The 23,591-nt window shown below is 31.1% G+C and overlaps 1 protein-coding gene across 1 annotated transcript in view; it reads right to left on the reverse strand.

Annotated features, from left to right (window-relative positions):
* LOC129943480 (neuronal acetylcholine receptor subunit alpha-7) overlaps positions 1-23,591 on the reverse strand; it is a 387,414-nt gene that overhangs the window by 73,819 nt on the left and 290,004 nt on the right. The window contains exon 6 of the mRNA XM_056052973.1: positions 659-839. Coding sequence (XP_055908948.1) covers positions 659-839 — 181 coding nt within the window. The remainder of the gene's footprint in view (positions 1-658; positions 840-23,591) is intronic.

The raw sequence follows: 23,591 nt of genomic DNA on the forward strand, positions 1-23,591 counted from the left end.
TATAAGACCAGGATCGGTCGATGATGAGTGTAATAAGTATGATGATAAATTAGACTTCTGTTAGATACCATATTTTTAATTCTCTGTATGATTGATGTTGAAAATGAAGTGAAATGAAATATGTGACTATTACATTGATTCAGGTAATCATAAGTTTGTGCACACGCTATTGTATTTCTCTCACATAAAGGCTTAGATCTATGAATCTTTAGGAAACTCATTGAAATTTTAGTTATGATTTTTCTTTTTTTTTGGTATGAATGCAGACAGAATTATGACTTATAAAAAGGTTATCATTGCAAATATATGAACCAAGCAAATAATAATTAGTTTTTTTTTTAAAAGGCAAGTAAATAAATTATTTAAAAAAAAGTAAAATACAAAGTTAAAATAAAAGAAACCGAAATATTAAAATGATACTTATTTAGCACATTTCTGTTTCATTTTATATTATTTTTAAAACTGTCAAATTTTTTCTCAAATCGAACAGAACTTTTCTGTTTTTGTTTTGCTTCTTTTTTCATTACAAACACATCAACTTTTCTTATTTTTTGTGGTTTTCTATATTTTATTAATTTTTTTGAATGTTGTTATCCTGTTTTTTGTATTTGTTGTTGTTTTTTTTTGGTTTGTTTTGTTTTGTTTATTTTGTTCATACCTGATTTCCATCGTAAGTCCAACTACCGAATTTCATTTCGCAGTGTTGGTCATCAAATGGGAACCACGTGATGTCTATCTTGCATGTGCTCTTGAAGATACCAGGGGGCACGTACAGACAACTGCCGTTATGTTTGACCACAATGTTGGTGTGATACGTGCCATCGAATCCCTCATCCGCACTAATAAATATTTTTACGATATACATAATACATAATAAAGATACATAGGTATTCGTATAGCACAACAAAAAAAAAAACTTTAATATTCATAGTTCCCTATTTGTTGTTAGTTTTTTTATATTTATTAATAATTTTTTTTTAATATGTATATCGCGAATAAGCCAATTTTTCTTTTGTTTAAATTATTATTGTTGTTTGTTTTTAAAAAGAACCTGTAAAATCCTACTTTGGTTATTTTGTTGACGTTTTTTATGGAAATAAGTTTTATACAAAATGTATGTTTTATTTACGCGTAATTGATCGATAAAATGCTAATAAAATCATTTATATTATTGAAGTCAATTTGCATATAAACAAAAAAAAAACGATAAATACTCATAAAACAAAAAATACAAGACAGCAAACATTTCCACGCACCACCATACACACTTTTTATACATACATACAAAGCTAGATCTCAAAAACATGTATTAAGTACATTTGGTATTTGTATGACACAAACTCGCTTACAGTGGTTCCCTATGTAGGCCAAAAGGTGAAATATTAAGGTTAAAATTATTTAGTACTAGGAAATCAAAAACTCATATAGAGGCTTCCCAGAGTCAAGTTTGCATTAATTAGTTGGTTAGCCCTCCGAAATCAAAGGAAACACAAAGAATTTGCCTATTGTTGAGCTATGAACGAGATATTTTACCACGGTATAAAGTAGCTTCAAAACTCTCCAGCTTCGTAACTACCTAAACCCAAAATATCGTGTCATAATATCGCTCCGTTAGTTTCAGTTTCAGTGAAGGACGGGCAAACAAACAAACAAACAGACTTTTATAATACTAGCATTGATTTTGTATGCAAGTTTTGTCCCTAATAAAGAAAAAACATATCCCTGAATTATTTGTAACATAGTATGGTCGAAAAAAAAATTTCCAATTTTATTGAAGTTGAAAATATCTTTTTTTGTATTGTACATACACGTTTTTGAAATTTGAGTTATGGAATTTAGAGAACAATTAATTTTCAAGCATTTTAAAAAATGAACTAAGTTGGAATCCGGTACTTAATTGAAGTGTGGTTGAGGTCTTTCCACTTTTATTTCCCCTAACAAAAGCCACAAATAAAAATGTGGACTAATTTTTTACCTTTCAACACGTTTCATTAATTTTTTTTCAAAAACAAGTTGCTATATTAAAAAATGGCATTTTTAGTTGAACCAAGAAATTTACTGATTTTAACTTTTAGAATCCACCAAATTTTAACATTTTATATTTGGAGTAAGTTTAACAAGATTGGAGATACTTCAAACCAAAAAGGAAATTTTGAAGATGTTCTTAGAAGTCTTTAGAACTTGACATATTTTGATGATTTTCTTGCAAAGATTAATGCTCTATGTATGTTTTTTTTCAAAAGATGCAATAAAGCTTCAAGAAATAGTAGACTTCAGCTATGAGAGCATGCAATACCCAGTAGGATCTAAAGGGAGGATTCCAATATTCGGATTTTTCGGGCTTATTTCTATCAAAAGGTTGTATTTTTGAAAAAAGGGTAACAGTTAAGTTTAACTACTTTAATAAATCGTTAAAAGGTAAAATAACTTTATACATACACCTTAATATATTTAATGTCATTTATCCCTCGTTATAACTCTTACTGCTAACAAACAACCAATCGATATATTAGATTTCTAAGGCCTCTATATATGTGACAATATCGTAAGGCTACATAAATGATACAGCCCTTTTCCTGATCGAATACCATAATTTTTGTTGAAAAAATATGTCTTGTTTTTTCTATCTATTGTTTCTTCTTCTTGACGAGTATTTGAAATATTCTTAGAAACAATATCTTTAGAAATATTTATACCTTACAGCAGTTCCTAAAAAAGGTTCTTTATATTTTCATATGGTATTATAGTCCTAATTGCCTGTTATTCATTAATTGTTTAAATCAACATGTGTTTGTGAAACAAAAATCTAAAATTACTTATTTATTACAATACTCTAATTTTTGATTGGATGCATTTCAAAAGCCTCTTTCAAGTCTATTGCATCTTTACAATCTTTAGAAAGGTATTTGACAAATTAAGTCATGTAATTCTTCTTAATAAATTAAGACAAATTAAACAACCATTTGATTACATTGATTTCAAAAAATCTTAAAGATTAAATTTAAAACGTCATGTTGAGGAATAACCCTTCTTAGCAATTGAAAATCAATTCTGGTGTACCTCAAGGGAGTCATCTTGGTCCATTGTTGTTAATTTCTTCTGTCAATGATGTGCCTTCTATTTTAAATAATTCCATATCGCTAATTTCTATTGATGATGTTAATATTTTTCAAATTATTAACACCATTAAGGATTGTAAAACACCACAAGAAGGTCTTAATCAATTTTGGGAACATTGCAGTCAAAATTGTTTGATTTTAAATATTGACAAATTTAAGACAATCACTATAAATAAAACATAACAAAAGCTAAGATAGACACTTGATTTAACCGAAAAAATATCTCAAAAGCTCCGTGAGCCATTTGTTCTATTGTCTGGCGAATTTTGGAATACGACTGGTTTAGAGATTTTTTTATAAAGATTTTGTCTTAGCTTTTTACCCTGGCCTGATAGGCTTTTGTTTTTTCTATATACTCAAAGGCTTCCCTTGATAAATACAACAATTTCATGTCCATCTCCTTTTTGTCGATTGTATTCAATCTGAGCCTTTATTATGGACTTATGGCGTTAGAAATCTATGTTATGATTAAACAATTAATCAGTAAATTAAACAAATTATCTGTACCCATTTATTCTACAAATGACAATCTCAAATCAGAAAGCTTTACATTAAATTTGTTTGCATTAAGTGTTTGAAATTATGTTAATTTAAAGTCCTGATTTACAGTGACTCCCACGACTAATCGGACACAGAAAAAAATAAATTTAACGGTGCAATTTATCTATTTATATGTATGGAGGGTGTAGAAATTTACCTCCTGATTTATAAGATTTATTAGATAATAAAATCCTATTTAGAATTAATAAACAAAACAATGTAGACTAAAAACTAAATCAACTCTAATATTCCGTCTCCCACACATAATTGGACATTTGATACTGATGCACTGTAGAGTGCCGTTAAACTATAATAGGCTTTAGGAAATGTTATTTTGCGATTCATATTCAATTCGTTTTTTTTTTGTAAAGTTTTCTGCCAAACCAATGGCCCCGAAAGGTAAACAGACGTCTGTTGAAATACGAAAATTGGTTATAACGCATAGTCAGGGTGAAAAATCACTTCGAGAAATAGCCAAAATTGTCCAACGGAGCCATTCAACAGTCAGAACATACTTTCACGTTTCAAAAATGAAGGTAGGATCCTTAATGTTAGCAGGAAAGGACAAGAGAAAAAGTTGGATATGTACGATGAAAAGCTACTTGTTCGGCAAGTGAAGGAAAATCCTTTCTTATCCTCGGAATCTCTAAAGGTGTTTTTGAAAGAGACCAGGAATAAGGAAGTGAGAAACGAAACGATCAGAAGAGTACTGCGAAAACAAGATCCAACTGGCCAAAATCAATTCATAAGTGAAAAAAATAAAAAAGATAGGCTTAAATTTGCTAGGGAACATTTAACTTAGGCTAAGTCATTCTAGAATGAGGTTACATTTCTTGAATTTGTATTGTTTGAGTACGGATGCATATTATAACATCATAAAAGAGGTTTTGTTCACGGATGAACGCAAATTTAACTTGAAAGAATCAGACGGACGAATGTTTGTATGGAGAAAAGCAAATGAACATAAACATACACGGGCAACTGTGAAACATGGCGGTTTGACGGTCATGGTGTGCCGACATACAGAGTGCTGGTGTTGGAAACTTACACTTTGTGGAAGCTAAAATGGATCAAAAAGGCTGCATCAACATTTTATAGCAACATTTGGTGCCAAGTTATCACTTGGAATAAAAGACAATTTCATCTTCTACCAACACAGCGACCCCAAGCATTAATCTTGCACAGCAAGGTCGTGGTTGTTGTATAATTGTCCCAAAGTGCTTAAAACATCTGCACAGTCCCCTGACCTTAATGCAATTGAGCATATTTGAGATGAATTGGGACGTCGAGTTGCTCAAAAGAATTTTCGAAATGTTCAGGAGCTAAAGACGGGTCTTCAAGAAGAATGGACAAAAATAACCCCTTAAGTTTGTTCAAAACTGGTTTCTTCAATGCCTTGACGCCTTGAGGCGGTAATTAAATCAAAAGGATACGCCACAAAATACTAAATGCAATGTGTCCAATTATTTGTGAGACATGAAATTATGGAGTTGTTTTAGTTTTCATTTTCCTTGTTTTGAATAGTACCTAATATAAAATATGAATTCCCTTATGATAAAATATGATGTTTAATTTTAACACCTCCATACATTTTCTTAGAGAAATTGCACTTCGAAATTATTTCTCCAAGTCATTTGAAAACTCAAGATGAACTCTGATATTTCAACCGTATTTCTTTTGAATTTATTATAAATAATGTAGCTCCTTAAAAATCAGCTGACTGCTAAACTCCTATTTTTTTAAATAAATGTTTTCTATTTTTTGTACAAAACTGCATAATTTTGTTGGGCCTAAGTATTAACATAGGTAAGACTACCTTTCAGAAAAAAAAGGCTGATATGCGACCCTCACTGATAACTTCCAATTCCATCAGCTATTTTGTCTTAAATTTTAACAAAATTTTAATAACTATATTTCGTGAGGGATAAAACTTAAGTGTTCTGCTAATAATTAACTGGAAAACCATTTCTTATCAGTCTTGTGCTGTTTTTGTAGATTTTTGTGTTTTTTAAAAAATAAGTAATTAATTGATTTTTTATAAAAAATTACTCTACAACTTGGCAACAATATTTTGAATATGATAAAGAAAGTTTTATTATAAAAGGTGACTTAAAACTTTAATGTTGTCAGAAATGGAAAAGCCTACAGTTTTAATTAAAATTCGAACGGTTAATTTGAGAAAGAAATTTTAATGACAAAAATAACTCTTTGAGAAATTGTCAATTCTGCGCAAGGGGCAGTAGCCGTGGAAAAAAAACTTTATATAGCGCAGTCACGGTTTGAACCTCTGACACATTTTTTACAATTTTGTTTTTTAATAATTCTGAGCAATGTTGAATTGTATCAATTTTAGATTATAAAAACAAGACTTCTGCCAAAAAAAAACACAGTTCTCCTGGATGAAGTTTAAATAAAAAACTTTTGTAAGGATAAAGTTATCTTGTATTCGAATCTTGCTTTGTATGTTTCTTCACACATCGGGTTTATTAAATATGCCTCTTTAAAAAAGTTAAAGTCAACCAAAAACCGTATTTTTAAAGCTAATTTAAAAGAAAATACAGTTCTTTACATTGAATTGTTGAAATCTTTTAATCTGAATATCTGAATATTTTCATTAGTTATGAATCTTCATTTATATAAAGTTCTAAGAAACCTTAAATCTAACTCTTTCATAGTTTTGAAATACTGCCATGTTTTCTTGCTAATTTAAAATGCTGATTTCTAATCCTTTCTTTTAAAAAATCTCGTTTTCAGCATAGTTTTTATATTTTTGAAATGTATTTCTAAAAATTAATGTTGCAGCTTTGTTTAGAGGACAGATTCATCGTTACATTAACAAAAACTACTTTTAAACAGTTTCGCTCTTTCCTGTTGGAAATTGTTTTAGCAAAAATGGTTCAGTGGTGTTTCTTTAAGATTAAGTTACACAAAGTGAAATTTAAAATCAAATGCAGATTCTTCGAAAATCTTATGAAATACTATAAATATTTAACCAGCTTTTGAAAAAAGGGATTACAGATTTGGGGAACCATCATGAATTTTAATACCAAAAAGGAAACTCCAAGAATTTAGATAACTTCTAAATCTCTCATATATGTATGTTTTATTTTTCGAATTTAAAAAAGTTATAGAGTATGTTGTAGTCGTAGTATTTGAATTAAGACCATCAAAAAACATCGAAAAAGTGAAGTTTTATTTCCAGGAAATTTTGACCACTTTTCCCAAATAAACGAAACCACTGTTCATCATCATCCTCATCATCATCGAAAGGACGAAAGAGGAAATATTGTTGAGTTTAAAATTTGCGGACGGGCAACAAGTATAAATTAGTAAAGAACGAGCATCACGTTCACATCACATTCGCAACACAACATTTCAAAGAGACTGGCAGTTGAAAGTGGGAGTTGGATTCGAAAGTGGGAGTTGAAAGTTGGAAGCCATACAAGTAGTTCAGGAATGAGAGTCCTTGGGTAAATATTTGTTTTGAATATTCACTCACTCACACCACGCATATGAAGTTGTTCTTGTTGTATTTTTTAAAGGCATTAAGGAGTGAGTGTCCTAGCTATGGCTTCTGCTGCTAGACCTGCTATAGGCTAACACGTATCACTCCACTCCATGTACCACTTCAATTTCAACAGCAAATTGAACACATATTTTTGTAATCTTTCCGGTTGGTTTTATTTTTGTATTTTGTTTTCCTGCTGCTCTCGTTATGTTCATGTTGTTGTTGTTATGTTGTTCTATATATTTAAAGGAAATTCAATTAGGGTAATTGACTCACAAAGCTCAAAAAATAAAACTTTTATTTTACAGTAAATATCAACACACATAGTATATGACCGACCGACGACGTACGAGTACATCAACAAAAATACATGTAGACAGAGGATTTCATTCAAAAAATATATTTTATGTAAATATGTACTAACATATGATGCTCTATATACATACATATATACATAAAATATATAAAAAAAAGTAACTTGGTAATAAACTCTTTTTAAATGGAAGGACGAACATCCCACAAAAAAAACACATAGTACATACGTAGATCATTTTCTGTACGATGTATAATAATTTATAGGACTTTTGGGGTAAAGAAATAACATTCATCAAATATTATTATGAAATTGCACTTAAATGAAGTTAGTGGCACAGATGTACTCTGGTGTACAGTAAAACGCCTGTGGAAAGGGTGTTTTTTTTGTGTCTGCATGAAGCTCAAGTGGGCGGCGAATGATAGAAGTATATACTTGTACTATTGAAATTTGAATGAATTATGAACATGAGAGAAGAATTATAACTTTTAAAAGAGGTCTCTTTAGAAACACTGAAAGGGAAGTCATTAATCTTTGCATTTGAGGACGGGTGTTAACATTCTCTTTTGAGATTTGATATTTTTGAAGAAAATTTTATGCTGAATTTATATTTATTCTAGGGTATCAAGGCTGATAACTGAGGCCATTGGAAGAAAAGGGACTTTTTTTAATTGACATTTTTGAAATCTAAATTTAAACAGAAATGCTAAAATTGTTTGGGCTACCTAAAATTGGTAAGGAGCGTTACACTTCTCCTCTATATAAACCCGAGCATGAGACACTTAAACGTAACACCAACTGATGCAGCAGGCACCACCATTAGAGATAAAAAAATGCTATGGGAATATACATTTATGGTAAAGCTGTTGCCATTCAGCTTCTTTCAATACATAGTGATTTCATATAAAAAGTGGGAATTTCAGTTTGATTGTTTGCTTGTTTGTTTGTTTGCCTGTGTTTTAAGTCGCAACGGAGCAATATTTTGGCATGATTTTTTGTATTTAGGTAGTTACAGACTAGGAGAGTGTTTTAAGCTTCTTTTTACCGCAATAAAATATCTTAATAACAATAAGATCTAAGATAAGAGCTGTCTGCTTTTGGACCCATCATCGTTGCTTATCATTAGGCGTTTTATATAATATTGTAATGTGTATACACTCTTTATCTCTTTTAATATAGTGTTATAGTAGAATTAGGCAAATCTAGTGCAAAGAGGAGAACTCGCTTCGTTAAGCATGGATACAAATCTAGTGGCTAAGAGGAGAACTCTTTTCGAGAAAATTCAGCGCATACAACAACCTAGTAGTTTCTCAAACTACTCAAATTTAAGGTATATAAATAGGCGCTCAGAAGCGAAGTGGTTCTTTATTGGTTGTAAACTACTATAAAGTAAAGACTGTTTTTAAAAATTTATAATTGAAAGTAAAGACTGCGTTTGAAAAGTAATAATTGAAAGTGTTGAATAAATAAGTTTGGAGCGATTTAAATAAAGTAAATTTGTGTTTTATTCGCAAGTGTGAATAAGTTTTAATTATCGGACCAAGCCGAATATTGCAATATTATTAAGGCACGGAACTATGGTGACACATTATTAAGAACAGGAGATGGGAGATTACAAAGCGATCAGATTTTTATAATTTTGTAAAGAGTAATTGCAGAGTTTTAAATCTTATTTTTTACCCCTATGCAAAGGCGTGTGTAACAGCTAGCAATTTTAACACAAATTCGTATTTTGCCTTTGTTTAGTTTGAATATCAATATTGTTTACATTAATTCTCTTGTTTGCTGCTAGGAACAGGAAATCTCAACCGGATTATGACGGGGTAACTATCTAAGAGAATTTCGAACAAAACCTATCGTCGTGGCTAGTGATCCGCTGACCATTATTTTAAATTTTGTAGTGGATAGGTCTTCATCTAATTTAATAACAACAATATAGTTTTTTAAAGTATATGAAATAAATTGGTAGTTCTAATGGGAAGGAAAATAAAATATATGAAAAACCTTGTTCTTTTAGTTATAAAAATCTGACGTTACAATTTAAAGAGATTAAAGTTGGTCACAAATCGGAGTTTTACACTAACTATTCCTACCTCAGGCTCGTACAGAAAAAAAACGCCAAAAAGTTATTTCAAAATAATTTAAACTATTACTTTATTAAGTTCAAAGTCTGTAGCTTTATAAAGACTTAACCAATAAGAGTTTAATTTTGATTAAAAAAAACAACAATTATGCTATTACAATGGAAAAAGATGACAGCTACTTTCCATGATTAATTCGCAAATTTGAGGAGATACTCGATAAATTAAAGAATTTCATCTTCAATTGATTATGTAACGTTGGCATAAACCTTAACTTTCACGTAGCTCCAAAGAAAAAAGTCTGAAGGTGCTAAATCATAAGATCTCGTTGATTTATATTTTTAATAATGGCTTATTTTTTACTGTGCAAGTGTCAAAAGATGACAGGTTAAAAAGAGAAAGCTGTAAAATAAATACCCTTCAAGATTTCAATTTTGACGATTCGCAAGAAAAATGTATGGTTTGCAATATGTTTGTTTTTGTTTTGTCAAGAGAGAAATAAATGTTGAGTATTTTTTCGGTAAATTTCATTTTGAAAAGCAATATTTGGAAGAAATGGAATTTAGTTTTTCAAAGAGATTTATTTTAACAAAGGAGTTTATTTAGAGAATGTTTAAATCATAATGTTGCCGATTAGCATTAGCGACATTATTGGTTCATCCTTTTTTTTTTTGAAAGTGACAATGGTGAGGACTTTACAGCATACGGCTAAGTTTTCACGAAGAGAGCTGTCAATGAGACGAGAAAATTCTCGGTCTCGTCTTGTGAAATGGTTTAAAACATCCAAGACCCAAATTTTGTTGAAACTCTTGCCAGCCTGGCCAGTTTGTATAGGTTTAAAGGTCTCTGTAAAAAATGCTGATTTATTTGTTATAGATTTTTTATAGTATTACAAAAAAATAGTTTTTAATTTATATTTTTGTATTGTAAAGATTTGATATTTAAGATTTTATGTCTTAAGAAAACTCTTTTTGATTTCACGTTTTTATAAGATGTAAATAAAGTTATTTGCGTCTGATGGAAAACAAATTCTTTGAATGAAGCCCAGGAGGATTTTAAATATGGAGGAGGTAACGCCATAGCAACGGGAACCTTTTAATTCATTGACACAATTATGGAAAAATAGAAATTGTAGGATATTCTTTAGAGAAATATGCTTCAGTTGGTTGAAAAACGTTTCAATGGTTAATTAATAATGACAAAAACTAGAAACGGAAAAAAAATCAAGCGAAGGCTTAAGAAAAGAAGAAAAATCAATTGAAAGACAAGGTCAATGAAATTTGGGAGATTATACCCTTCAAGTCTTTCACAAAAAAATCTTGTCGAATTGATGTCCTGGAAATTACAGGATGCCTTTAAGAAATATAAGTCTTCCCATTTTTCACACCTAAGATTATTTTTGTGTTCTTACTTTGATGTCCAAGAAATCAATTTTTTGATATGTTGTTTTTTAATTGTTATTTTTTTTTAAATATTTAATAGCATATTATTAGGTGCTGCTTTTATACCTTACATCATTGCATATTATTAGGTGTTTCTTATAATGACATTAAGGCACGGAACTATGAACACATGTGGAACTAACTTAAGATGTTTGTAATTTAGTACAGATTAATTCCGAACTGATCGCAAGTGTTTTCCTTGATTTACAAAATATTTTCTTTTACCACGTTGGCAAAGGCTTGGGTTTACATCTTCTTGGTGATAACTTAATTTTGAGAGTATCTGATTGTATAGAAAGAAAAGCTCAAGAAATCTATCTATTTTCCTCCTTTATTTCTTTCTCAATGTCGTCAAATGCTATAATTAGACTTAAGTTACAAGTTAAGGCTTCAAATGAAATTTACTAAACGAAATTTAGTCTATACGACTTGAGAGTCCAGACAAAACAAAATACTGCAAACTACGAGACGGATATTTTTCGACCACTAAAAACCTCGTCTAGTATTTTTGTTCAAACTTCTTCCGAGGCATAAATGCTTAAACTATTATTCCAATACCTTAACCAAACTTATCTCATGTCTTTTCAACACCAACTAACCATTATTGAAAAATCGTCAGTTTTTTTTTATTTATATTAACCTATTCATTATTCATCATCCTTTTTAAAAGCTCTCTGGCCGTTAGGCTTGAAGAGTCCAGTCATTTTTTATTGATGCTAATATCTCAACTACTATTTCAATCTTATCTTAAAATTTCCAAATATCCTATCTTAATATTTCTAAAATGTCTTAACAAGTTCTAATCTCTTCCTATCTTTTCCACTCTTCATCAAAGTCCTTTTCCAAACTTCTACCTTACTCTAAATAAATGACTTCAAATCAACAAATTTCCAATGATTTTCGAATCTCCCTCTGATATCCTTTCACCTATTTTCTAGACAAATGGCTACAAAAAATTAACCTCTCTTTAAAGTTGAAATATATATTTTTTCCTTAGAAAGTTTTTAGTCCCCGTTTTTTTTTTAAACGTGCTAAAAAACTGTGTGTTCAAATGTTAAATGGTCCATAAAACAACAGGTCGGTGGGGTTGAGGATGGTATCTTGGTGGTGCCGAAGCCTGTGGTTGTTGTATTCTTTTTTTTAATAATCCTCATGTGAGTCAGATTTCACATTGTTCTTGTTAAGTCACAAATATATGAAAAATAAAACTATGTACATATCATAGAAAAATCTATCTTTATATTATTTTCTTTTTATCCTGCCAACACCAGAGGCAATTTAACAGATTCAAAAACTTCATCTGTTTCTTCTGCACGAACAAACACAAAACTTTATAATAATTACTGCACTTTTTTGCACTTGCACAAGAGTAAAAAAAGAAGAAGACGAAGAAGGAGAGAAGAAAAAAAAGGAAGTGCAAAGAGAAAATGTGCCAAAAATATGTAAGTCCTAAACAGTTTATGGTTGGTAGGTTGCATTTTCAAGTAGATAGAGGGAGTTACTTGTGTTGTTAAGTTTGGGTGGTTTGGGCAGCCATCTTGGAAAATCAGGTTTTTGTGAATATCTTCGTTTCTGTGCGTTGGAAGGATTCAAGTTGTAGGGAGAAACTTTTGAATCTTTAATTTTACATCTTTTTCGTCTTAATGAATATTTCGATATTGACAGTATTTTAGAAGTTAGGGAGCTTGGTTTGGAACTTCAAGGACTCAGATTGATTCAATTTAGGTATATTGAAACCCACACCTCCTGGACTGTTTAACATTGATATTCATTGCCTTTTTGTGAACACACCCAAATTACGTGCACAAACCTCCAAAAAAATAATAAAAGAACACAAAAACAAATAAAAAAAAACAAAAAAAAGTTTTATTCTTTATTGCATCTGCACAGGAAAAGTTTATTTTTTCCAGCTCCATCTTCTTTTTCTTTTGAAACTGAATTTTAAACAACGGATAATAATTTGGGACACTGATTTTGAATGGGTGTTAAATGAGTTGTTTTTCTTTTATGATGCAGAAGAAATGCCAATGCCAATGCCGGTCGTGATGGTTTATTGGATTTTTGTTTGTCGTAAATTTTTCTGTTAATTTAAAAAGCAAACATAAAATTGACAAGTTTTTATAGGAGTGCAATGGTGTGCAAAAACAAGATGCTTCATTTAGTACAGTTATGGGAATATAATTTTAATTTAACACCGTTTTGGGGAATGTATAGCTAGGTAGGTATCTACCTTTCCTAAGTAATATAATATAGAGGCAGATATTAGGGAGATGGTCGTTTGTACGTTTGTACGTTTTTTCTTTTTTGTTTAATAATTTTGTGGCATTACAAAATATTCTTTAGGGACACTTGGGAAATTATAGATGTAAATATAAAGTTCTCAAAGCAATTCTATATTGTTTTTACACAAGGGAACAATATCAAATATAAAATAAGGTCCTTTTTTTTGGCTTATATGTATATATTTTTTTGACACATTTATTTAGATATGTAAACAAAAAATGTATTCTTCTTAAATTAGAAATGACAAAGACTCGAAAATAGTACAATTTCTTTATTGGAGCATTGAGATTACCATTTAATTAAGGACGCTTAAAAAAACAACAACGAAAACGGCGTTCAGGCTGACTATTTTCTATGAGCTATCTGAATTAGAGCCAAAGATAACAGAAAATAACTCTCTAAGCATCGTGATAGGAAAGGTATTTGATGAATTTAAAACTAAACCTGACGTTTTTGACGTTTGTTAACCTTTGTTGATCTGGTATTTATCTATAATATTGACAGTTTAACCTTTTTTCTCTTTAATTTTAAGGAAATTTTCATCGGTTTAAAATTGTGCTTGCAGCGGACAGTCCTCAAATAATGATCCAAATATCGTCTTCTTGCAACGTCGTCGTTTCAATATATAGATCAGACCATGAAACTCCACAAATGATCACATTTTGTACTTAAAAGTATTACAGAATCATTTTTGAACAAAATGAGAAAATTATATAGGTACATTATTTGTTGATTTGTATTTGATACAACAGACAGAAATGGGAATGTCTTGGAGGTTTGGAAGGCTAATTAGAAATCTATATAGCAGTACAAAATCAGCAATCTGGAATGGGGAAGAAGTACCAGATTTGTTTCACACAACGACAGGAGTTCCACAAGGATGTACACTAAGTCCTTAGCTGTTTACACTTTTTAAAGAAAATTACGTCTAATGCTATCAAATCTGCTTGTTGTCGATATTGTGCTTCTTTCATACTTGGCTGAATCTGTGCAGCTAATAATAAACCACTAACTACTTTTCAAACCAAGGAACTTTATTGTGATGTTATTTAGAAAAATCAAAAGTTAAGATATTCAGAAATGGAGGAGGATGAAGTTAATAACAAATGCAAATACCTTGGTGCTAAAACTTCAATCAGTGCCTCGTGAAACAAGTGTTTTTCGAACAAAAATATGAGACGGTTTAAACATATGTATTCGGCTTAAGTGTGGACGAAAAGACGAAAAAGTTGTAAGAAAATTGGGTCAAGTTGGAAACTTTAAGCTACATATTGTCTAATATTCTTAAAACTTTCAATATGTCTAATGAGAGACTTATAAAGACATTCGTACTTCAAGAAATAAATAAAAAACAGGCTGGATGGAAGAACACTGTACAGCCGTCTAAACCATTATCTTAATCGACGGAATTATTTTCGAGATAAATATAGTGTTGAGGAAATCTCTAAAATGGGAAAATAACATGAGGAAACGATGTTCCGTGAAAGATGATATCATACATTTCATAGGTCGGTGTTCAGTCTTACTCGTAGTCGAAACGAGTAAGATTGGTGCCAATAGCTTATCCGTGATTCAGATAATGGCTCTCCTCAGTGAGATGATTAGAGGCGTCATGCTAAATAAGTTCAATAGTAAATTCGTTGGATTCGACAGATGACAAAGACAGTTTTAAATCGAACTTGGGACTTCATTGACATAGAAACAGAATAGCAGAGGACCCAAAATCGACCCTTGAGGATTTGAGTTAATGGGATTCAAAATGTTATTATTAAAGCAAAAAATGGAAAAGCAACCGGTGAAGACGGTATACCGTATGAATTTTTCAAAAACGCCTGCCCAACCTTGAACAACAATTTAAGGCACCTTTTAAAGGCGATATTAACAACACTTACAATACTCATTCAAAAAGTCCGTGATATTTTCAATACATAATTAGGGTGGAATCTCATTCATGAAAATTGGGTTGACAAACATAAAATTCTTAGGAAGCTTCAAGCCGGTTCCAGAAGAAATTACTAACTGTTGACCAAATATTTTCTCTCACTTCAATAACAAAAGCATTTCAAGCTAGGAAAGATAAATTTTATTCATTTTTCGTCAATTTAAAAGCAGCGTTTGACCTTGACAAGCTACAAATAGGTCTTTCGAAAAAATTTATTTAAGTCATGTAAGAAATGTATACGGAGACGCAAGCAGCAGTATGGGATGGTTCAGCTTACTTTCAGTGGTTTGATACAGACTCAGGAGTTAATGCCTGTTAAGTGCTCTATTATTTTCGCTCTTTATAAATGACATAGTCTCAAGTATATCCGGTGGAATTCATATTGCTGACACTGATGTTAATGTGCTTTTGTATGCGGATGATCTAGTTTTACTATCAGAATCACCTGAAAACCTGCAATTGATGATTAACCGAGTTTCAAATTAATGTGAAACCTGGGGTCTCTCTATTAAAACTGAAAAATCGAGAATTATGGTCTTCACACATAGCTCCCCAAGTTTAAATAGTACTACAAAGGGAACGAAATTGAATTTACTAAAGAATATAAATACCTGGGAGTAAAAATGAATACGGTTCTAGACTTTGAAAACCACCTTCCAGGAAACCATTCTGCTTGGTCAACATAACGTGGCGAAAAATATTTTACAAGCAAAACATCACTCTTTCATCTCAATTTAAAGTCTTCGAAACCGTAGTAAAATTAACACTCTGTTATACTGCTCAAATTTGGGAAATAGAAAAAAAAATGGTTGAAAAATTGCATCGAAATTTTCCCATCTACCAAGAAACAAACCAAATTATGGATTATATCTTAAACTTTACTAATACCCTTAAGTTTTAAGCAGACTACATTTTAAAAATTGCTTCACATTCTGATAATCGTCTAACGAAAAAATGTCTGCACTACGAATAAAGAAACATCGACTGATGGATGATAAAATGGCAAAATATTACCTCTTATTACAACATTAACTTAGACTGGAACTTCAGTAGCCTACAATCCTTAAAAGAACAACTTTATTCCTTAATTCAAATAAATGAAGACTACACTAGTAACGCATTAATTGAAGAAGCACGACAATCTGAAAGCAGAATTATATCTTCACAATTAAATTATTACTTTAAGGACAACCTTAGCTACGAAGAAATATCGCTGCTGTTCAAATCGAGATGTGAGCTCATCTACCTTAATGCCATGTACATACAATGGTGCATCCGACCAATTTTGCACGCTGTGTAACAAGAAGGCCAAAGAAGACAACTTTCATTTTATAAACATTTTTTCAATCTTCAAACACCTATGACTTGAATATCAAGGAAAGGGACGTTTTACAATGATGGAAACATTAGAAATTTTAAACGGAAGAAACTGGAAAGATTTGTGTAATTTTCTTAAATCTATTATTAAATACAGAAATTTGTTAATGACTGAGTATATTTGAAGTTAAATTTTCCTTTTTATTATTTGTATATAACTTTTCATTACCATTACAATATATTGCCATTCCAGCTGGCTGCTAAGCCAAAGCTATCTCAAATTCAACACCATAATACTTAAACTTTGTAACCAAATAATTGTTTTAATGAAATGAATTACTTACTTACTTGATAAGTTCAAATTTTGTGAGTCAAGTAAAGCAAATTATTTAGTGTAATCGACCCTCTAGGAACACCGGACGAAGTACGTTAAAAAATTGGCCAAAAAGTCATCAATTGGAGCTGCTTGTTTTCTGCAAGTCAATTATTTTTAATACATACTTAAAAGGACTTGGGCCAAATTAAACTTATATATAAGGTTTAACACAGAATAACATAATTGACAGTGTCAAACGCCATAGAAAAATCAAGCAAAACTTAGAAAGTTACATCGTCAGTTTCTGTCTTATTTTTTCATTTACACATAAGAGTGCTGTTCTATCTGCAAAGTTCTCTAAAAGACTTGATACAAATAGGTTAGAATTGACACAGGTCTGTATTCAGTTCTTTTAGCATTTTTAGGAAGTGATATGTCTTCCAAAGGTTCGGAAAAACTTCCAGAATTTATAATATAACGGCAGCAAAATTATTAAAATCATTTAAAAAATATAGGGTTCATATTGCCCGACCGACAGCACTTGACTTCAAAGAAAGCTAACTTTTAACAATGTCAGCACGAACTACAGAACAGAAACTAAAACTAGGGTGATGTAAATGTTCCCTAAATGAAATATTTTTCGATGAACTCGATAAAGGAGAGGTTAAGTGGACTTTGAGAAATGTTTTATTAAGTTAGTTTACATCAAAATCGTTAGCAACATTTTCTTTAGGCATAGTGTCGTAAATTTGTGTTTTTTTAATCGTATTAAGCTTTAAGCGGCGATGACGTCGAAAATGCCGAAATATGTTTAGGATTCCTAGGTCGATCTGGATATTTTATCATTAAAACTTATATATGTACGACCAAAACTTGAGTAAAACTCGAAAACTGATCAAATGAACATATATCCACAAGCCATACTTTGGCTGTAGTTTAAAGTACAGAGATTTATTCTTCAGCCGTACTGCACGAATTGTAGGTCAGTACTATTCTGAATATTCCTTTCAAAACCTTCTCTTTCTATTAATTCTGAAATTAAAATGTGTGTCATGGGATGAACTAATAAATATTTTAAGTGTCAGTTAGAAATCTTCAAGTCTTCAAAAATCCCAATATTCCTTATTTTTCATTTCGACGCCGCCGCCCCGTTGGTCTTTTAGGGTGTTTATAGTTATTCAAATATAATATTCAAATTTTCTGCTCCAATGAAGGGAAGATGCACAATTGTTTAAAACAAATGCCATATTACAAATAATGTTTTTAAATCTATCAAATTGATTATTAATGAATTATTTGTAAAGTTATTTTCATACGCACGTACGAATTTCGTATTCGTTTTATTTTTGAAACATCCCACGAGATGTTTTAGTCTCAACTTAAGGATTTTTAGATTTATTTATTTTTTGAACAATAAAACAACTAAAAACAAAGAAATTGTCGTCATCTGTAACTAATGTTTCTTCTTTTCTTTGGGATTCTTTTTTGTTTGTCTTTTTTTTATTCTATAGCTACTTGAAAATAAAGTCCTTATATTTTCGAAAACATTCTTTGTTCAGAAACAGGCTCGTTTTTTCTTTTTTTCCTTTTTTTCCTGATCTTTTTTTTTCTCTTCTATGTCACAGACATACTACAGTTAGCAGAAGAAGAAGAAGAAAAAAAAAAGAAGAATGACACAATATTTATGATACATCATGATGTTGCCTCTTAACTTGCCATTTATCTTTTCCACTTCTGACACATTTCCCACTGGAAATTTATTTATTTCTTTTTATTTTTGTTTTGTTTTTGTGTTTTATAGAAAAAAATTAAATCTTTAATCATTCGCAAAAGAAAAGAGAGTGAATTTTACTCGCTTCATAATAACCACCATCAGTATAACTTTTAACTTATTGTTGTCTTATGTACAGCTAAATAGCTTGAAGCTCTAAATTGGTAGCTACAATAAAGATATAAGATGTAAATTAATTCTAGAATTATCTACCTATTTACATCTGGAGGTAATTTAAGTTGAAAGTTTTTGCAGAATAAGTTTAATAGAACGATGTCTGGTTTCGAAGTGAATGAAACTTTACGTGCGTCGCTTGTCAGCCATTTTATTCTATTCTTGAATCTTATATCACCTGGGAACTGTGCGAGTATAATAATAAAAAGAAAGAATATCTATAGTTTCATGAAGTTATAAAAGTTTGGGAAAATAATCAATTAACTTTATGATTAAATATTATCGCACAAAGTTAGCTTAACATTTAAGCAAATACCGACAAATAAAATAATAAACTATTGATTATAAGTGATGGAAGTAAAATGTTTAGTGTACACTCTGGCGTATACGTACTTTTTTGCAAATATTTTTTTGTTATGTTTTGCGCGTACTCAAGGGGTTATGAATAACCATTATAATGATTAAAAATAGTGCTAGAAATAAGGAAGGGAGGATAGGATTGGCTTTGAATGTTTGTCAATTATAATAAGTGGGAAATATTGAGTCTGGTAAAGCATTTCATATTCGTGTAGTGCGACTTAAGAAAAAATCTCTGTAAGTAACAGTACGTCTGGAATTGGGCTCAGGGACAAATTGATGAGTAGAATCACGGTTATGATGGTTGAATTGTTTAAGGGGACGAATGCAACTCGCTAGAGCATTGTTTTTGAAAATAGTGATTAAACGATGATAGGCATAAGACCTTGTGACGGAAAAGAACATGTCTCAGTTATAGAACGATCGCATATCATGTTAAAAAGCTCTTTTTTCATTTCTATCCAAAAGACTTAATTATAGCCAGATCAAAAGGGGTAAAAAAACTTCTTGCACCTTCGGATAAAACATCAACACTTTGCAGAATTTTTGCCATGTCAAATATGTATTCACTACACAGCAGTGGTTTGTGATGCACATACCTTAAACTGAAAGCTGTTCAGTCTCCTCGATGAAAGTACCACTCATGGATAGTGGCATTTGGGGGGGGGGGGTACCTTTTGCGAAAATAGACAACATTGAGTTTTCGAAGCATTAAATTCTACCCAGTTTTTGATTCATCTTTGGTCACGCTTTGCTTATCATACGCTACCGTTGGTAGTCCACATCCGAAGAACAAGGTTGAGCATTTAAAAACGAATATGAAAATCTGAGGATACTGTCATTAGCAAATGAATTTAGTGGGTTTAAAGTTTCAGATAAAAGATCATTCATTAAAAAAGGAAAGAGTGTTGGGACACACCATACGTCGCACAAAATTTCACTTCTTTAGCAAACAAGATTCATAAGATAACAAACTGTTACTAACATCATCAAAGTAATTAAAAACTTTTTATAAAGTTGTATTAAACTAACATTCTTAAAATTATTCGTAATTGCCTTGGTTGTAAATAAATGCTCCACAATCTATTCAAGATTGATTGCATTCGTAAATGTTCAAATGCACGACTTGGGCATATTTATTAAATACTGCGCAACTGTCCGTTGAGAACCAGAGCCACTACAACTTTCAACCATTCCCGTGTGCAAGTTCTGTTGCCAGGGATGGAGGGGCCTACAGTTTTAAACCGATCGCGAACGGCTAATTTGAGAAAGCACTTTTCATGACAAGAAATACTCTTGGAGAGCTTGTCAATTCCTCGCAAGTGGCAGTACCAGTGACAAAACTTTAGATATCGAACCCAAGACCTCTGGCATAACAGCCCAACGCACTAACCATCATGCCACGGGTTTTAAACGTATACTTGAATATAAATGTATGCATGTAATAAGTTTAAAACTAACATAATTGGAACTACTTCTAGTTAAAAGAAATTAATTTTTAGCTTGAAGACTTGAGATTGTCGTTTGTAAAGTACTGATTAATTGATTTAGAGACTAAATTTCTTCTTGCCTGATAGAAGAAACTTACACAATTTAAATAATATGTGGATCAAGAAACTCTTGGAAAAATCTTTTGATGCAACCAAGTGTTTTGTTAGCAGCGTTTTCTATAATATAATTATAGTGATCAGTAAACGTTAATTTTGTGTCTAATGTCTGAATTCTGTTTTCAAACGTGACGAATTCCAAACATAAAATAACGTTTGGCGTGATAAATTTCTCGCTGGTCATACTCCTTATGCATAGAAATAGTGATATGAGCTGATATCATTAGTGGGCTTTCCTGGTTTGATCTCTTTCAATTTTTTCTCCCAGTTCTAAAATCTCTAAAATTGAAAAATCTTTAATACACAATATTCAAACCAAAATGTTATTAATAGTTCACGAATGATATTCTTAAAGTAAACCATTCCATTTGGCTGTTGTATTTTTTGAACTCGTGTAAAAATGTACAATAAACAAATCAGGAAAAGGAAAAAAGCAAATTATTTTCTTATTCAGCTTGTATTTTCTTAATCAGAAAACATTTTCAGCTCACTTCGCTCTCAAGAATCCGAAGTAAAATGCATGAATTCAATGAGGGTACCTGTACCTAACCTAGGTTAATTTAAATAATGTTTTTTCTACGAATCTTCTCTTTCTTTCCTTTTGTCACTTTTCATCTCCCACTGTCTTGAACTTCAGATAAAATAAAAATACATCATTCTTTTATAACTCTACAAACCACAAAAGCTTTGCAAAGGTGAACTATCTTTTATACCAGATTTGCATCTTTATAGTATATACATAAATATTCCTTGGAATTTCTTCATTTTACAAAGAAAAATCTATCCAATTAAACTCAAGAAAAAAAAAAGGACGAACTTTAAGGTCCTTATTTGCTTTATACTTTTTAGGTACAACTTAGTTTATAGGTAGGTAAACTCAAAGCAGCCATGTTAGTAATACACATTGTCCTTCAAGACAAACATAAAACAAAAACCAAAAAAAACGAAAACTTAAAACCAAAAATCCATATCCTAGAAAGTCTTTTAAGAAGAGAAAACATCCTTTAACACTTCATAAAGGGAAAAATAAAATAAAAAATATAACAATATCTTCTAAACTACAACTTTTTATATGAGTTTTCCTGGAACATGACGATGTAGAAGCATAAAGATAAAGATACTGCAAAAACTGCATACTCAAGCATATCAAAAACAAAAAACTTCACAAAGTCATCTCATCATCATCACCAACAACATCATAGAAAGTGAAAAACAAAACCCGCCTTCAAAAACTACGTAAACACAGGATAAGGGCAAAATACACACACCAAAAATGCAAGTTACGGTTATAAGTTACACAATAAAAAACAAGTGAATTCCACCAACCCCACCAACCTCAACCTCAACAACAACACCAACAAAAAAATAAGGAAAAACTACCTAACGTGCATCACAAAGCAAATTTGGTTGTCTTTTCCTTATTCCTTTTCTATAAGCGACTTCCTCCTTCAACCTCGATCTTTAACCCTCCTTTCCTTTCCCATTCCTTCCTTCAATTAATCTAAAAGCCTTTTAATTTTGAATAGGAATAGTTGAAGAAAAAAAAAAAATAGAATCACCACCAAACAAAAATAACTGTTATCTCGAGAATATGTATACAACCGCAACAACTTAACCACAAGCTTTCAAATCATTCAATGTAGGTCTAGGTTTTGGAGGATAAAAATATCCTTGCAAGATATCACAACCTAACAGAAAACAAAGCAAAACATCAAAACAACAACAAAAAATAAACTCAAAAACCCAACCACACCCCAACCTTAGACTAAATTCTAGGCACAGAAATATCCTTTTTTGTTTGTTTGTTTGTTGTATATGCATCAAGAGCTAATATTTTTCTCAAAGGAATAACTTAAGCTATCTCTTAAAAGGATCTATCTATTTTTACCTCGCGCACACACACAAACACACACCTTATATTCGTAAGAATGCCCACAAAATACATAACAAAGCCAACCAACTCTCCAAAGGTTTTCAATTCGAGGCCAATTTTGAGGACGGCGGCGGAGGTCAGGACTTCGTTGTTCAGGACTCCATCACAATCGCATTGGCAACTTCTGCTTTTGTAGGACCACAAGTTGTGAAGTATTTTTATTTATTTGTTTGCATTTTTATAAAAAAAGCCTTCTCTTTTCTCTTTTTGTATTTCGTCGACCTAGCTCTAACCTAGCCCCCGTAAAAATTCCATCTGATTGTGAGACAAACAACAATACACACAAACACACAAAAATTGTATCCTTCGAAATTTGTTTGAATTGATCTCAAGGGAATGTTTTAGTTTTCTGTTTTTTCCTTTTGCATTTAATTCAGAAAAGAGATATCCTTTTTCCTATTTGTTAAATTGAAAATTGATTTTCTTATTACTTTTGATGGGTTTGATTCTATTTAGCAGAGTATCACATCACGTTTTTCTTCTTGAGAAGAGGAATTTGACCTGCTCACAAGGATCCAAATCCATACAACTAAACAAAACAGGACATCCACATTTCTTCCTCCTTTTTTATTAAACGAACAAAATTGTGATTCTGTGTTGCTTCATTTTGATGCCAATTCGAAACGAAACGAAAAAGGATATACCATAAAAACGCTAATTGAAGATGCCATGTTCAGGCTCAGCTCGAAAGCTGGTTAATTTAATTTTGTTATTTTTCTTTTTCATCAGCCTCCCTCAACCCCCTCATTTTCACTTTTTCATTGGGAGACAATTTTTTCGTTGCTTCTTTTTTTTAATCTAAAACATCTGCTAAAAGTCGTCATAGTCGTATCAAGGATATACATATGTATGTATAGGTATTTTTTATCATACGTTTGTATGCCGCAT

The sequence above is a fragment of the Eupeodes corollae genome, chromosome 1 (assembly GCF_945859685.1).
Source record: "Eupeodes corollae chromosome 1, idEupCoro1.1, whole genome shotgun sequence".
Classification (NCBI taxonomy): domain Eukaryota; kingdom Metazoa; phylum Arthropoda; class Insecta; order Diptera; family Syrphidae; genus Eupeodes; species Eupeodes corollae.